Raw genomic sequence first — 17,285 nt, forward strand, 5'->3', positions numbered from 1 at the left:
GCCTACTTTGCAATATTTAAGGGAAGTATTTTTTTGTTATTTGCCAATACATTTCTAGTTCTTGTGCAATGCTAATTTCCCTATTTTGCAGGGTGTTTTTTACATTACTACAGTGACATTTAACATTTCTAATGCATTTAGACTTTCCTTATACACATATTTATAAAAGCATATTCTGCAAAATCCTTTGGACTAATGGCACCAGGGATGCTTTTATAGCAGCTACCATCAGCAGCGGTTAGAACTCCTGTCTGCCTGCCACCACAGGTAATGTGATTAAATGTAAAGTGCACTGTCTGAGGCACACAGAGCCATTACAGGTCAAGTGAGCATATTTGCACTAAGGCCTACCTTTTCATGCAATAACATGGGGAGTTTTGACCTCTGCCGTTTTTGTGGGATGGCCGCGTCTGTCAAATTGTCCTATTTCCCATTAGCCTTATAGTTTTCATGTCACCTATTCTTAGGGGCTGATTTATTATTGCTCAAGCTTCAAGCTTGAGCAAATGTTACATAAACGACACGTGGTTTCTGTATCTGATTGCCTCGGCTTGCTGCAGAACATTTTTTTTCCCTGATCAAGTTTTTAAAAAACCCGCTGAGCAGCAACATATTGAGAAACTAATTGCTTGAGCCCTGAGGCTCAAATGATAATAAATCGGCCCCAAAATATCCTAGATCTGTGACGTATATAATCATGCATCTGGTTTGCAGAAGCCTTATTCCTCAATGCTTCACAGAAGTCTGGATCGCTGCCAGGCCATGCCAGAATAAGTCCCCTAAATACCACTTTTGCAGCTATAGCCTGTCAGGTTTTCCATAAACGCCATTAACTACTAAAGCCATCCCAAATACTCGGTTTGCAACATCACAACATTTTCCTTTTCTTACTGACATCATTTTCTGATGATGACGGCCAGTTGGCCAAACTGTACAGCAGGTGGAGAAGTTGTTTCAGATTCATTATATTAGCATTGTAAAAACAATGATTAATGTAATCAGTGTTTAGTGGACAATTTGACATGTTTGTTTCTGCAGTTTACATTCCCTTCTCTAGGAGGATTGCTGACAATACCTCTATTTGCTGCTTTATCAGCTCCTTCTGCATCTCCTTTTCCTTATTCTGAAGCTGTTGTTTTAACTCTGCGATCTCCGTGTCTTTTTTCCGGAGTAAGTTCATGTTTTCGTCTTCTTTTAGCTTTACTGGAAATAAAATTTGATATCACAACAAATCTCTTTTATTTTATAAACAAAATCTTGAGATGACTTAAATGTAGAACATTTCTTGTTGAATAATCAGCTGTTACCATCTCTCACCCCTGGAAAACATTCTGAAAAGCTGATCCATATTTTTTGCTACACAGTGGAATATCATGTCTTTTGGTTCATTTTACTTACTATGTAAATAACTGATAGAATACTGTGATGCTGCAAAAATGAACGAGAACAATTTTGTCTGTATATCCTTGATAAATGGGGTGTAAAAAGATTCAGAAATAAGGGAAGATTACACTTCCAGCTAAGTCAACAGGCTTCGGTGATGGAAAAACCATGGAAGGCTGCCTTGCAAGACAATAGTTGTAGCCCCTTCTTTTAAATTCTATTAGAAAAAAATGTAATTGCCCCATTCATGGTTAAGTGGGCTCTCTTAGGCCTACTGCTCATGGTTGTTTTGCGGCAGCTTGGTTTTCATATGAACTATTCTTAAAAAGGCCTAATACAAAACCCTGCAGAATCCCACTTCTTTCAACTAGAAGATGATTAATTAGCATGTATTCCCTCTTCATTAATGAAATAATTCACTATCCATCTAGAGTCCCCAAGACAAAAAGATTGTTGTTTACAAAGTAAATGGTTCCAACATTTGACTCGGGTTCCCCTCACCTCATAAAAAGGTTACATATGAATATTTAGGACAACACATATTTCGCCAAAATGTCCTTTAGAAAGGTCTTAAGGGAATAAGAAAGCACATATGCATTGACCCCATATTATAACCCAATTAACTTTCAGGCTGACCTTCCTATCAATTACTTTGAGTCCACAGGAGTTTGAGAACTACCCAAATTTCTACTTCAAAAAATGTGTTTCCAATACATTATTGGCTACTACAACATAATCTTCTTAAACACACCAACCAGGCCCGGATTTGTGGAGAGGCCACAAAGGCCCGGGCCTAGGGCGGCAGAAGTTTAGGGGCGGCATGCCGCCCCGCCGCAAGAACATTTTTTAATTTTGCTCCCATACGGAGCAGTCGGGACCTCTCCCCACTGCTCCGTATGGGAGTTAAAAAGAGCGTTCGCGCATGCGCAATGGGGAGCTGGCGCTTTGCGCATGCGCAGTGGGGGCGCGTTCGCGCATGCGCAACGGGGTGCGCGTTCGCGCATGCGGGACTCCCACAGGGGCGGCCTCGGGGCGCACCGGAGAGAAATCCGGCCCTGACATCAACACATAATGCCTTTAAGATGTTGGACATGAAAAGTATTCTGTCGTACAGTAATATCCAGGACTGGAGTTTATTTTATGTGTGTGTGCGGGTGTATATTTTGCTGGCCTAGTGCTGATACCTGCTGAACTGAAGAGCTGCTGAACAAAAAGTTAAATAATTAAAAAACCGCAATAAATATAAAATGAAGGCCTTGTCAGTTTCACAGTGAACTTCAATTTAAAGCTTTCACTTACAGAAAACCAAAGCAAAAAGGAAAATATTTAAAGTAATGCTGACAAGTTCCAGGTTTTCAGCAGAACCTGTCAGCAGTATTTTAAAAAGCTTTCTGCATTAAATAACAGCTTGTCTCCCCTATCCCTCTCTAGGTAAGATTCACAGCACTTCTTCAGGCACAGCTGCTTGGGGACAGGGCACAGATCTAATAGAACCATAGCTGAAGAGCTGTTGGCGGTCTAAAAAGGTAATCAGTCTGGGGGATAGCAAGGTGTTACTTTTATTGCGATTAATGCCAGGAAGCTTTCAAACATGATGGTGACAGGTTACTGTAAAAACCTGGAACATGTTAGTATGCCAGAAGGTAGTTTAAAATGATACTGACGCTCATCTAAAACCCTGGAATGTGTCAATCGCTTTACTGTATTTTACAAGCATTCCGTTTTCAGTGATATCTGTCAAATCAGTTGACAGATGAAACGTAATACTTTCTGCTTGACAGTATATCCTTGAAGTATGCAGGGCTAGAATACTAAATAAAAAAAAAGCTGTTCAGCTAGATATACACGGGGATATACAAGGTTTGGCACTCTGCATGCAGGTTAATCAGTGGTGCAGTTCTCCATCATTCAGTGCTGCAAAGTTTGCCTCCTGGACTAATAGTTTTCTTTCCATGGCAATTGCTAAGAAATATTTCATTGGGTGAAGTATACTTAAACTACTGATATCTGTGAAACTTAAAAAAATAAATCACTAATATTTTATTTGCCCACAAAACAATTTCCTGTTTCTTTTCTTGGAGGTAGCATAAATTATTTTTAGAGCTGTTAGACGATGTCATGATAAATTGCGACCATGCACCTATATCAGTAGCAGTGATATATGCTCCATTGAAATTCTCATTTCCTTCGGCACTGCCAGTATCCAACTGTTTGTTTGCTATATATATGTTACTGCAGGGTAAAGCTACATGCTCCGCATTCATGCCAAGTGTTATAAATCTTACATTTTGCAGACACTTCAGAGTGGATCTTCTGGATCTGTGCTTTGCATCCTTCCTCCTTGCTTTCAAATTCAGTTTTTAAAACATCAACTTTATTCTTATGATCCTGTAATAAAAAAAAGTTAAATACCCTGATGCATATGTTAAAAGTATATACTGTATGCATACATTTGTACTATTTATATATTATATATATATATATATATATATATATATATATATATATATACATACATATATATATATAGCTGGGCCAGTACACCCATTTTATGCATTTTTCAACAAAGAGAAGTGATTTTAGCAGCAGCCTCCATTGAATGTACCTTTCTGTGTTGCCTCTCTTCTTATACAAGAAAGTAGCACAAAGAGCTGCTCCTCAGTCTGAATGCATACCTCCCAACATTTCATTAAGAGAAAGAGGGACAAAAATATGTGACGCAGGTAGTGCTGCAAATTTTTTTTGGCCACGCCTGCTTTGTGACCACGCCCACATGTCACACCCACTTTACATGCCCCAGATGTGCCAGTATAATCGCTAAATAAAAAGAATAAAGGACATATTAACTTCAAACATGCCAGTATGACTACATTAAATTGATAAAGGGCATATTAACCCCAGACATGACAGTAAAATTATTAACTTCAGACATGACAAAAGTTCTGTGCATTTTTAATAAATAGGGCCAATTCCAGTGGTACATAAATCTGTGTTATTTCCTTCCATTCTTAATCAGTTGAAAGCAAAACAATATTAATATACCACTAGAATTTCTAGCCATATTAACAAGGCCAGCGTAAGGTTCCCAAACTTATAAGGGCCCCTTTTAAATGTCTGCTATATTTTATGAACGGATCAGCGATACCTCTGTTTTCTATTGTGCATGCTGTGCTCTGCCAGAGATTCCCAGGAGTGAGAGATATGTTAGGGGTGGAAAGGTGAAACTGTCCAGCACACAAATAAAGACGGCAGCCTCTTCTGCCTGATAAAAGACAGAGCGCACACTCAGCCCCTGACCCAGTGAGCAGGAGCAGGGAGAGGGATGCCGCCAATGCCAATAGTTGGCCCTTGCTTGTCACAAATTCTCCTCCCAGGACAATTAAACATCAAGGTAAACCTGTGGGCTTGAGGTAGCAGGGGAGATTTAAGAGTTAAGGGGGCGGGCTTTTTCCCCAGAGCAGAGCAGGCACAGCAATCAATTAAATGACAATGCTGAGAAGCAGGACATCTAACAATAAATCCGGGACAGCGGGCAGTGCCATAAATATCGCTGTCCCGCTGAAAGCGGGACGGTTGGGAGGTATGCGAATGCAGTGCTGCCTGCAATTGGCGTTGCTGCATCCAGAGGAAGTGGTAGGTGAATGACACTTGGAGGTTGCCTGGAATAACTTTTAGTTAGTTCATTATTCAGACTTAGAAAGCACCATTTTTCTATGGTGCACGTTGCAGAGAGCAGAACCACCAATCCCTTGACTGCAAGTGCTCTATGAATGGGCCCTAAAGGCAATTTGCTCTTCCTTAGGACTCCAGTATCTAATTGGTAAATGAGTCCTGTAAAGTGATTTTTGGGTGTTTGTTGATAATACTTTGTTATAGCTTTTCCTTTTGCTTTGTTAAAAGATTGACATTTGTTATTATCAGTCTGTACCTGATTCAAAATGATCTCCAATATGACATGTAATGCCCCAGGCAGGAGGTTAAATACTTGTAATGTTGCAATTCTTTGCACCTTTGAGATGGAGCTGAATACCTTTGGATATGCCATGCCAACCAACACTCTCTCTTATTGCAGGACTCAACCACCACTGATCCTTTGTCTGGTTTCGCTCCACACTATCAGGGGCCTCTGTCGACAAGTGGCTACCGGGTGCACCCTGGTGGCATCCTAGCCTGCTGCCATCTCTGACTTCAGCCCCCCCCCCCCCACCGCTACTGCTTCTCTGCCCTTCTCCTCCCTTTTTTTAACTGGTACATTTTACAAATTGCCAAATATTGGTGCTGTTCACTATATTCCTACCCATACTGTATAGCATTATTGTATTGCTGCAATGTTTTATTTACTTTTACACCATAATTGTCAATTCAGGGGTAGGAGTTTTATGTAATAATTCAGTACTAAGGGGCACATTTACTTACTCACGATCGTTCCGACGGCGTCCGATTGCGTTTTTTTCGTAATGATCGGTATTTTGCGTTTTTTTGGAAAATTGTCGCGACTTTTTCGTTGCCATTCCGAATGTTGCGCAAAATCTGGCGTTAAAACTTGCGCGAAAAGTTGCGACTTTTTCGTAGTCTTCGCGCCGAGTACGAAAGATTCGGATTCATTCAAGCTTCAGTATGGTGACTTTTCTTGGGCCAGGTTGGAGCTGCAGGGTGCCATTGAGTCCTATGGGAGACTTTCCTTGGGCCGGGTTGGAGCTGCAGAGTGCCATTGAGCCCTATGGGAGACTTTCCTTGGGCCGGGTTGGAGCTGCAGAGTGCCATTGAGCCCTATGGGAGACTTTCCTTGGGCCAGGTTGGAGCTGCAGAGTGCCATTGAGCCCTATGGGAGACTTTCCTTGGGCCGGGTTGGAGCTGCAGAGTGCCATTGAGCCCTATGGGAGACTTTTCTTGGGCCGGGTTGGAGCTGCAGAGTGCCATTGAGTCCTATGGGAGACTTTCCTTGGGCCGGGTTGGAGCTGCAGAGTGCCATTGAACCCTATGGGAGACTTTCCTTGGGCCGGGTTGGAGCTGCAGAGTGCCACTGAGCCCTATGGGAGACTTTCCTTGGGCCGGGTTTGAGCTGCAGAGTGCCATTGAGCCCTATGGGAGACTTTCCTTGGGCCGGGTTGGAGCTGCAGAGTGCCATTGAGCCCTATGGGAGGCTTTCCTTGGGCCAGGTTGGAGCTGCAGAGTGCCATTGAGCCCTATGGGAGACTTTCCTTGGGCCGGGTTGGAGCTGCAGAGTGCCATTGAGCCCTATGGGAGACTTTCCTTGGGCCGGGTTGGAGCTGCAGAGTGCCATTGAGCCCTATGGGAGACTTTCCTTGGGCCGGGTTGGAGCTGCAGAGTGCCATTGAGCCCTATGGGAGACTTTCCTTGGGCCGGGTTGGAGCTGCAGAGTGCCATTGAGCCCTATGGGAGGCTTTCCTTGGGCCGGGTTGGAGCTGCAGAGTGCCATTGAGCCCTATGGGAGGCTTTCCTTGGGCCGGGTTTGAGCTGCAGAGTGCCATTGAGCCCTATGGGAGACTTTCCTTGGGCCGGGTTGGAGCTGCAGGGTGCCATTGAGTCCTATGGGAGGCTTCCAAAATCATGCTAAGTCTGAAAGTTTTCACGTTTTTTCGCGCAAATCGTATTGGTAACGAAAAAGTCGCAACAATTTCCGAAAAGTCGTAAAGGCGCCGAAAAAATCGCAAAAAATAGGAAAAAGTCGCAAAATGTTCGTTTTCCAATCGGAATTTTTCCAATTCGGTTCGGATTCGGGGGTTAGTATATGTGCCCCTAAGTTTCAGTACTGGTGACATTAGTCATTTTTACATTTGTAAATTAATTATATGAATATTATATAAAACAGGGAATTACTTCAAGAATTCCTTTTTTTGTTAGCTGTTTGTAAGGGATTTATGTTGTAAAATATGTTGTGTGTGTATTCATTTTATTTTGTAAAAATTAAATTAATTGTAGTATTAATAATGTGAAATGCATTTTACAACTATAATATATTTATTATATTATTTATTATCTATATTATTTATCTATTATATATTTGCTAATTAATTTGTAAGTGTATTAAAAGGGTTTCAGAAAATTAATTAATTATGTGTATAAGAATTTTTGGTATGTATGGTGAATGTTTTATATAAAAGCAACTTTAGGTTTAGTGTGGTGTGGCTTTTTACATACAGTTTTTTTACTCTTAAAAATCACCTAATATCTTTTTTACTAAATGTTAAAGGAAAACTAAACCCTAAAAAAGGATGTGGCTAGAAATGCCATATTTAATATAATGAACTTACTGCACCAACCTACAGTTTCAGCAATGATCCAGGCCTGCAAACTTGTTACAGGAGCTCCCCATTTTGGATTGTGTGTCAGTGACACTACACATGCTCAGTGGGATCTGGGCAGCAGTTGAGAAGCTAAGCTTAGGGACCATTGCAAATCATCATGTAGAAAATGATTAACTGATAATCAGCTTTATAATAGACTTTAATTTTCTATAGATACAGTATATTGTGAGTCAGCCCCTTAACTCAGTAACTGAAAGCACCACAGAATATGTGCAGGGAATCAGCAGAAAAGAAGATGGGGGGCTACTGGGGTATCTTTGGGGGCACAGATCTTCCCTGCTAAAGGGCTGTGGTTGCCTTGGGCTGGTACAGAAGCACAAAACATATGTGCAACATTTCCAGTTGCTTCTTTGGTTGAGCTTAATCCTCCTTTAAACAACTATATGAATCTTCTGTGAGCTACTTTGTCCTGTCAGCTCTGTCACTTTTGACAGTTGCCTTTGACACAGGAAGCGTTTGTGTTGACACAGTGTAGTTCTACATGTGCTCAGTGAAAGACTAAACTTCCCAAGAGGAGCTTTTGTTATGGTCGAATACAAAAAAAGTATTTTTTTAGGAATTTTGTATATATGTTTTATACTTCAAAATTTTGCTTTGCGAGAAAGTCTTTCCAAGATATGAATGTCAGGTGCGTACGTCTGTCTGACAAATCATCACTTAGATATATGAAATATATCATTATAAAAAGTACATAGTGATGCCATCAGTTATAAATCAGCTCTAAGTAAAGTAGTTTATGTTACATGCCTCATTAAAACTTGTGCAGTTAAAGAAATAATATAAGCTTATAAGCTACTTAGTTTCCTGGCCTGTATAAACACACTTGATCTGCAGCTTATCACCTTAATATGGCCATGGAACTAAGTGGTGACTTCTAATGTTTTTATGTTACATATGGATCTGGGTCTGCTTCTGCACTGATGCCCCCCAGGAACAAGCTGAGTGGGAGAACCAATGGCCTCCGGTATGTGATTACCCAAATAGAGCCCTTTACTATAGCAGATATTTAGAAATTACATTTTGATATATTCCTATATGTAATGAAATTTTTAATTTCTAAGGTATATATTGTACACAAGAATACAAAAAAGGCAGATTTAGAAAGTACAATAAAAAATGAGTCATTATGGCCATACATGTTACAAGTATGATCTTTCCACTCCACTAACATTCAAAGCTGAATTGTCAGACATGCAGGTAGAAACAAAGGAATTCATCCCCATCTGATGATTCAGCATTAAGCAGTTGCCAGTGCTCGAGGGTCTTCAAAGGTGTCCAATCACAATTTTCCTTCCTACCCATAACTGAGACAACTGATATCCAAGGCTTTGCCGATATCAGTCGCTTTGTCTCCCACCATACACATACCGATTATCATACTAAACAAAGTTGAGTTTAGATAATATCAGTGCGTGTATAGCCACATTTATGTATGTTAGAAGTAAAAAACACAAGCCCGGCCAGGCAAGGTGTTGGAAAATGTATGGGAAAAATGCTGACTTGTGGTTTGTGTGTAGGACTGTAGAGCTGTAGATAGGTTAATGTAGGCAGGAAATTGCTCCCGCAGAGCTGTCTGACCTGGGTGCCCTTTCCCTTGGGCTGAGAGGGATGAGAGACTGCTCCTCCTGGTACTGCCAGACAATAAAGTAGAGCTGTATGTCTGGAGCACATCTCCGAGCTGAGGTCTGCAATTTCTAAACAGACTGTTGTGAATGGGACAGGTTGCTAACCTGTGAATTGGAACTTTTTTAGAGAAAGATAACTGCATGCAATTAATGCTCAGACAAAAAGGAGATCTATTTTCTGTATTTGAGATTGAAATTGAGTTAAGGCAGAGTCTCTGTCTCCTCTCAGCACAAAAATCCTGCTTGCCTAACACAGTAAAAACTAAGGGGCAGGTTTATCAAAGTTTGTATTGTTTTTTCCCCATGATTTGTAAAAACACAATTTTTTTCATTTTACATTTTCATTTTAAAAATGAAAAAATACATCTAATATATCTAAAAGTTGTCGAGGTCATGTAGAAGTCATTGGGAGCTGTCCTAGGAAATTTTTTGTGGTCCATTTAGTTTGAGGTACAGGTATGGGACCTGTTATCAAGAATGCTCTGTAATTTGGATCTCAAAACTTTGTCTACTAAAAAATCATTTAAACATGAAATAAACCCAATAGAATTGTTCTGCCCCCAATAAGGGGTAATTATATCTTAGTTGGGATCAAGTACAGGTACTGTTTTATTATTACAGAGAAAAGGGAATCATTTAACCATGAAATAAACCCAATAGGGCTGTTCTGCCCCCAATAAGGGGTAATTATATCTTAGTTGGGATCAAGTACAGGTACTGTTTTATTATTACAGAGAAAAGGGAATCATTTAACCATTAAATAAACCCAATAGGGCTGTTCTGCCCCCAATAAGGGGTAATTATATCTTAGTTGGGATCAAGTACAGGTACTGTTTTATTATTACAGAGAAAAGGGAATCATTTAACCATTAAATAAACCCAATAGGGCTGTTCTGCCCCCAATAAGGGGTAATTATATCTTAGTTGGGATCAAGTACAGGTACTGTTTTATTATTACAGAGAAAAGGGAATCATTTAACCATGAAATAAACCCAATAGGGCTGTTCTGCCCCCAATAAGGGGTAATTATATCTTAGTTGGGATCAAGTACAGGTACTGTTTTATTATTACAGAGAAAAGGGAATCATTTAACCATTAATTAAACCCAATAGGACTGTTCTGCCCCAATAAGGGGTAATTATATCTTAGTTGGGATCAAGTACAGGTACTGTTTTATTATTACAGAGAAAAAGAAAATAATTGTTGAAAAATGTTATTTACTTAATAGAGTCTATGAGAGATGTCCTTTCCATATGTTTGTATAATAGATCTCATACATGTGTTACATTTTTTGGTATTTTTGGGTGAGCTATTCATGCTATTTAAGTGATGCAAGGTTCACAATTAAAGGTATTTGCATTTTTTTATGCATTTCGGAATTTTTTGTTGTGGTTTTAATACATACGGAAACATTTGTGCTTTTTGTTTTAAATTTTGAGTTTAGTTGTGGTAGAAGAAGCCGAATTTTGATAAATGGGCCTCCCTATCTCCACACTGTATACTGTCCTTTATAGGATAAGTAAGTCTTTTATTTTAAAATCCCCTAAAATTACTAAAGAGCCCCCAGAATAACATACCTTTCTCCCAGCATGCATTCAAGTTTTTGAAACATAATTTAAATTGTGTGTAGCCCAAATAAACTTGAATCGTGAAAATAAGTCAAACTAGAACATTGATAAATCACCCCCTAAAAGTGATGGAGTAATAGGGAAAAAAGTTTTCTCCAGTCCAGTGTCCACTCACAACCCATCAATAAGTAGCTTTCACTTAAATCCAACGTATGATTTATTGCTTTGGTTTACTGTAGTGGGGAAAATGTTTATCCTTGTTACTATATAATCAATCCTGTGCATTGAACTGGAACTTTTCCCAAATGTTACATTGAGTCTTCTGAGCATCTGTTTGGGATGAGAATCCATTTTATACAGCCTGTCTACAATATGGATTTATGGGAAAACAAAAACAAAACGTGTGCCAAAGGGAGTACTTTGTGTGGATTTTTTTGGGACTTAACTGTCAACCAGCTCAGTCATTGTATTACTGTAAGGACTACTTAATCAAAATGGGTAATGAAAGACATTTATGACATTCTCCAAACTTAACAAAAGCAAATTTTGAGACGTAAACAGAAGTGTGTTGTGTAGTTTATTAACTGTCCCTCATATAACATGACAGCCAAGCTGATATATTTTTTCTGCTAGAAGATATAGATTTTATTAAGCAAGGAATGTTTTTGTATGGGAAAAGATGTATTTCTGCTGATGGATTCTTACACCAGTATTGTATTCACTGCTGTATTCATTCCACGGTTGTTGAAGGTATGCAGCCCCTAGTGGATACTATTGACGTAATAATGTAGATCCAGTTTCATTTGTTATTAGACTTTTGCAATGTGGCAGTATTAAACCTCTTTGAAGCCCCATTCCATGCCTGTGAGATTCCTTAAACGCGGGTACGTGATCTGACAAATGAATAAAACATGCTTTAAATTCTACCTCACCTCATCAGCCGCCTGTAGTTTTTCTTCTAAAATTTTCATGCTTTTCTTCAGACTGAAATTTTCATCTGAACAAGATGTGCACAGTTATTATTCAAATGATCAGTGTTTAAAAAAATTGGCTAAAAGAACATTACAATATACAAGTATAGAGCAGCAGCCATATATACAATCCAAAATGCATATTCACTGTAGGTATAGATTAGTAGGAAAACATTTAGGTCACAGATAGAAACCTTTTGGCTCCCTTTAGTCAATGTTAGAGCAATGGTGCCTCAATAAAATACATTGTGCTCCAATAGAGTGCAGTGGGTTGCTGCATAGAGGAAGGACAGGGGGTAAATAGCAAATGCTCATGCTTGGACATACCTTCTCATTCAGAACAGACAAGTTGGGGAACACAGGTTGGGGAGGTCTAAAGGAATCCTGCTTATAGAGCAGAATAGTAAACACATTCTACTGACATGACATATGTATAAATGTAATAAAATCATTCAATTAAACACTTTCCTCAGTCAGTGACAATAAATGGGGAAAAATAGATCTGCTGTGAATCGTTTTTTAATCCCTATTTTAGTTTTAGACAAAGTTGCCCCTAAATCTGATCCCAATTGCCCCACAGTTTGAAAAAAGCTGCCTTATATCATTAGTATAATAGCTAAAATGTGATGACTGTATATCAGTCATTCCAAATATGAGCTATGTACTGTGGGGCAAACCAGTGTCTGCATTTGACTGAATTTAGAAATATTAGTGCTATATTTCCAGGTCTTTTTTATGCTTTATTTCACTGCCACTCTAGATTTATAATAAGCCATCTATCCACAAAGGCAGGGGCTGCTAAATAAATGTCAGTGCAGCATCACAGTTTATATAGGCTGTATTCCTTGGATATAGGATATGGGAAAAGAAAATTACAGTATCATCGTGTAACCCTATCTAAAGCTATTTGGTTGATAAACTTCATTCTACTATATCCACGAGTCCCCATTCAATAAAAACATTTCTCAGCTTGGAAAAAAATTGACAGGCTTGTTAGCGACTGCTATTAATTACTAACCTTACAGCCCATCATTTTCAACTGTCACTATCTGAACTGGAAGGAATCCATCAAATGACAAAGTGGCAAATGGTAGCCTGTTACATTTCAGATACAATTAAAAAGTGCTGTGCTGTGCATGAGCGGCAAATAGAAGACCCCAGCAGCCCCCCTGCGCTATACTCAGAAGTGTGGCTTTCTGTCCACTAAAGTGAAATACACATGGTCCAGATTTTTACAGCAACTAAAACTTTCTGGCCCTAATTTTAGTTGGTATGAATAAGTTACTGATGCATTCCCGTATAAACGTAAAAAGTATAATTTTTAATTTGACTCTCCAGTGTCTGCTATCTGCTAATTATTGGGCATTGAATACTGTGGATTTCTGTTTGCAAATAAATTAAAAAACAAATATATACAGTTGCACTAAAATTAAGTGCAAATGATGAAATGTGCGAGGAAGGAACGGTGGCATGACTATTGGGCTATATTGGGGTATCTGTTTAGGGCACCTCCTATACATTGGGATTAAGACATATTTCATAAATGTATACTGGAACTGTCAGCGAGTGCCTCCTTGAGCACTCCCTATACCTGGCAATTACCTGGCAATTACTATTTAATTTCCCTTTACAACTGCCACAACATTTTAATAGCTAGAATTAACATAAACATATAATATATAGACATCACCTGTTTTCTGCTTGGTATAAGGGATTATTGTTTAATAATTTTCTTACAAAAGGTTATAAGGGGGTGGGACCTAGCAGCCCATTAATTAACTCAATAGTATTGGAGATGCCATAAGCCTCCTAGTCATAATAGCGCTTGCAATGATTTTCTTATAGCCTATACAGTGTAATACCATAAGAGCATGCCAGCATAGGTATTCCCATGCACCAATTACAGTGTATAATGCTTCTTTTCATCTAAAAGATGTGGTCTATATTTTGTGCATTCATGTTAATTCTGGTTATTTATATGTTGTGCAGTTTTCTTGCACAGTAGTATCAATCAACTACATTTGTTAATGCTTACCTCTGATGTTGCACTGTTTTTCAACTGTTTCCTGTAGCCCTTTAATGACATTCTGTAATGCCTCACAATCTTCAACAAAAATGCATAAACATAATGGATTTTGTATATATTTCCAATTAGTATTCTACTCAGAAAACCATCAACTTAATGTAACCATAGATTTCTGTCTGTATTTTTATAGTAAGTCATTTATTTTGAGTTTATGGCATTTTCCAACCCCACTTCTTTCCAATAACCCCCCTCTCAAACCAAAACAAGGCAGATACTATGGACAGGGCTAGTGCAACACTAAGGGGGCCATTTACCAATGTCCCTATTTTTTTTTGTGATTCATCAAAACCACGAAAAATCCAAATGTAAAAATGCACCAACTAAAATTGTCCTAGGTGACCTTCATTTTATTTGTCGTTTTAGATTTTTTTAAATTTGTAAGCCACGAAAATTATTATGAAATTTGGGGTTTTTGTGTGTTTTTTTTGTCTTCGTTCTGCATTTTGTTTGTGCTTTTTATATTCAGATCTTTGAATAAATAGCTAGACATTCCTTGTTTTATTGAAAATTAGTTTAATCATGGTTTCAAAAACCTCTATAACCTCAAAAATCCGAATGCTGATAAATCTGGCTCCACAAACAAGTTAGCTTACTCTATGTCCCACCTACTCGCCTTTACATATGACGTGGTAGCAGGACTCTAATCATCTAATCAATCCAAGAAGATTAAATTCAACTTGGACTTTTTTATTGCTATAGAAGTTGCCATCTGTTTTTTTATGTTGCATTCTAAATTTGGAGCACACAGTACTGAAGCACAAATATTTTGTTTTTTAATAACAGAACTGTATTCATGTCAGTGGGTGCATATTTTGTTAAATAGGCAGTGCCTTGCATTCCAATGGTTTGGGTTTAAGTGGCTCTCAAATGCTAATCCATGAATATTGCTATACAATCTTATAAACACAACCACATCAGTGCATATTGTAACCTGTAATTTAGTTCTAAATATTTCAGCCTTACTAGTGGGGCTCATTTACTAACAAAAGACAAATTTGTAGAAACCCACTCATTGTTTATAAATCTACATCATGTGATTTAAGCAAAGCAATGTCAATTATCTTAATTTAAAAGGGATTGTGGGTGCATTCCAAGCATTCCGACTAGTGGAAGTGCAACTCTAGCCATAGTTGCTTTGCTTTAATCATAAATTCAACCTATGATGAACACTGAGGTAAACAATAAGCCTGCTGTATAAGTATAGTGTCTGTGTCTGCATGTCACATTTGTTTGTTTTTCTAACTGGATAGGTTTTATTGAGCAAAATCATGAGGGATCAAGCTTTCCACACACTGGCCAGTAGGGATCTTTAACTGCAAAAATGTCTGATTGATTTGCCGGCTGTTTGACTGGACAGTCGAGTGGGATTTACACTTGCAGCCAAACAGCAATTTACCGACCATCATCATCTTTATACAAGATCATAAATAATTTTTAGTGTGGCCAGCTACATAAGTTTAAGCTGGTTATTTCTTCCTCGTATGTTTGTACAAGCATCATTCGGGCTCATTCGTATTACATAATAAATAATGTAAAATATTACAATAATATAAATCATCAAGGACTTCCATGGCCATATAAAAGCACAGGGCCGAAGGCTGAGGCTTTTATGCAGGTCGTGGAACTCAGAGGTGACTTCTAATATCCTCATATTTTACAACAGGGCATACGTTATTTATATTAATACACAAATTTCAGTTAGACTTGTGACAGAAATTACATCACTGAGCCCCAATTATAACTGATGACATAACTAAGCAGCATTTATAAGGATATCATTTACAGAATATTTATGGTTCTTGTGTATTATATATTCAGACAGAACAGAAAAACAATTTTAATCTAGCAATGCATTGGTGTGGCACTCCCAGTTTGTCACAACACAGGAAGCTTCATCTGTTGACACCTAGTGGTAGAGCAGCAAACTGAATTACTGTAGTAATTATCTGTATTTATTACTACTCAGCCTTATATTGTGACATTTATATTCTGTATATACAGTTTCTGATGCTGATTGCACTGATTTTTGAGCTGCCAGGAAAAAAACCTAGTGGGCCCCACCAACCCAGTCCGCTTCCTGCTCGCTCTCTGAGCCAGGCTCTCTTCCTTTATCCCCTGGTTGAAGAAACAAATAAAAGCAATGTGGTGCACAGGGGCAAGGTGGAGGTTTGAGATTTGGGGAGAGGAAGGTCCATCTTGATAGTATTATATAGATCAAGGTTACCTAAATTAATTTTGGTTTTATTGTCAAATTTTCAGGTAACTCATCAGTCAGTATTTTGTTTTTAAACAGGACCAGGTGGTGCATGTTTTTATTAACCTGACTGTAAAGGCTCCCTTTCTTTAGGGTTAGCACATATCCTGCCTTTTCACAGGGCAGTTGACAACTGCTATCATTGTTTCTTTGATGTAAGAAAAACATCAGCTGGATGATGATAAATCTTACCTTCTTTATAGGCTGCTTCTTTAGCACAGCTGAGTTTCCACATTCTGTTTGATTTCTCAATTTGTACTTCAAGAAGGATATTCTTTCCATTGATTTCAGCAAATTTCTATAGTATCACAAACGTTTCAAAAAACAAAGTGGTCAAAGTTGAGAAAATATTAGAAAGGGACAAGATTCCAGTGGCTATTCAACTTTAACTAATTGCCCTGGGCAGCAGCGCAACAACATTCAACTGCAAGAATCCTTGTAATGTTATGCTGCACTATGTCTGTGTTCCCTTGAATTTCTAGTAACCAACATTCAGTACAAATGCAATCTTTTTAGTGTTGAGTCCACACTGAAACCACAATGAGCTAGAAGAAAAATGGCAGCACTTTTTGCAAAGTTGTAGTAATGCCCTTCACATCCCCTACCCCTGTTTGTCAGCTTTTTCAAAATTTTCTTTTACAAGTACTACTCTTTTTTACCTTGGTCTGCTTTACATACAGTAAAATGAGTGTTAGTTGATTTTCATACAACCAACCTTATTTCTATATTGTTGACTATGGCCTAAATACATTAAGTTATATATTCAAATATTACTGTATGTCATGGTAAGATAGGATTATTCTGGATATGTTGGCTTATTTATTGTTCCTAATTTAGTAGTCATATCACATTAAGCTGGTTAATGTGATACAATAAGCTGATTGTAGCATAGTGGATTTTCTATTGATTTCATAATGATTTACAATATATACATCTGCTTTGATATATGGATCAAATCTTAGGTTTGAGTCAAGTAAAAGCAGCAGATTTTGGGACAGATATATATATCTATATATATAGACAGCAAGTTGTTGCACACCACTAACAGTGATTATACCTGGGTGCAAGA

At 38.4% G+C, this 17,285-nt stretch overlaps 1 protein-coding gene across 3 annotated transcripts in view; it reads right to left on the reverse strand.

Moving 5' to 3' along the window:
- Positions 1-17,285, reverse strand: part of ccdc152 (coiled-coil domain containing 152) — a 37,269-nt gene that overhangs the window by 8,798 nt on the left and 11,186 nt on the right. For 2 of the 3 annotated variants that reach the window (XM_031894342.1, XM_031894336.1), the window contains 5 exons: positions 16,409-16,514; positions 13,912-13,980; positions 11,838-11,902; positions 3,669-3,771; positions 1,076-1,203 (listed from right to left, as the gene is read on the reverse strand). In XM_031894342.1, coding sequence (XP_031750202.1) covers positions 1,076-1,203; positions 3,669-3,771; positions 11,838-11,902; positions 13,912-13,980; positions 16,409-16,451 — 408 coding nt within the window. In that variant the 5' untranslated portion in view covers positions 16,452-16,514. The remainder of the gene's footprint in view (positions 1-1,075; positions 1,204-3,668; positions 3,772-11,837; positions 11,903-13,911; positions 13,981-16,408; positions 16,515-17,285) is intronic. The other variant, XM_031894338.1, reaches the window with a different exon arrangement.

Source organism: Xenopus tropicalis, chromosome 1 (genome assembly GCF_000004195.4).
Source record: "Xenopus tropicalis strain Nigerian chromosome 1, UCB_Xtro_10.0, whole genome shotgun sequence".
NCBI classification, from domain to species: domain Eukaryota; kingdom Metazoa; phylum Chordata; class Amphibia; order Anura; family Pipidae; genus Xenopus; species Xenopus tropicalis.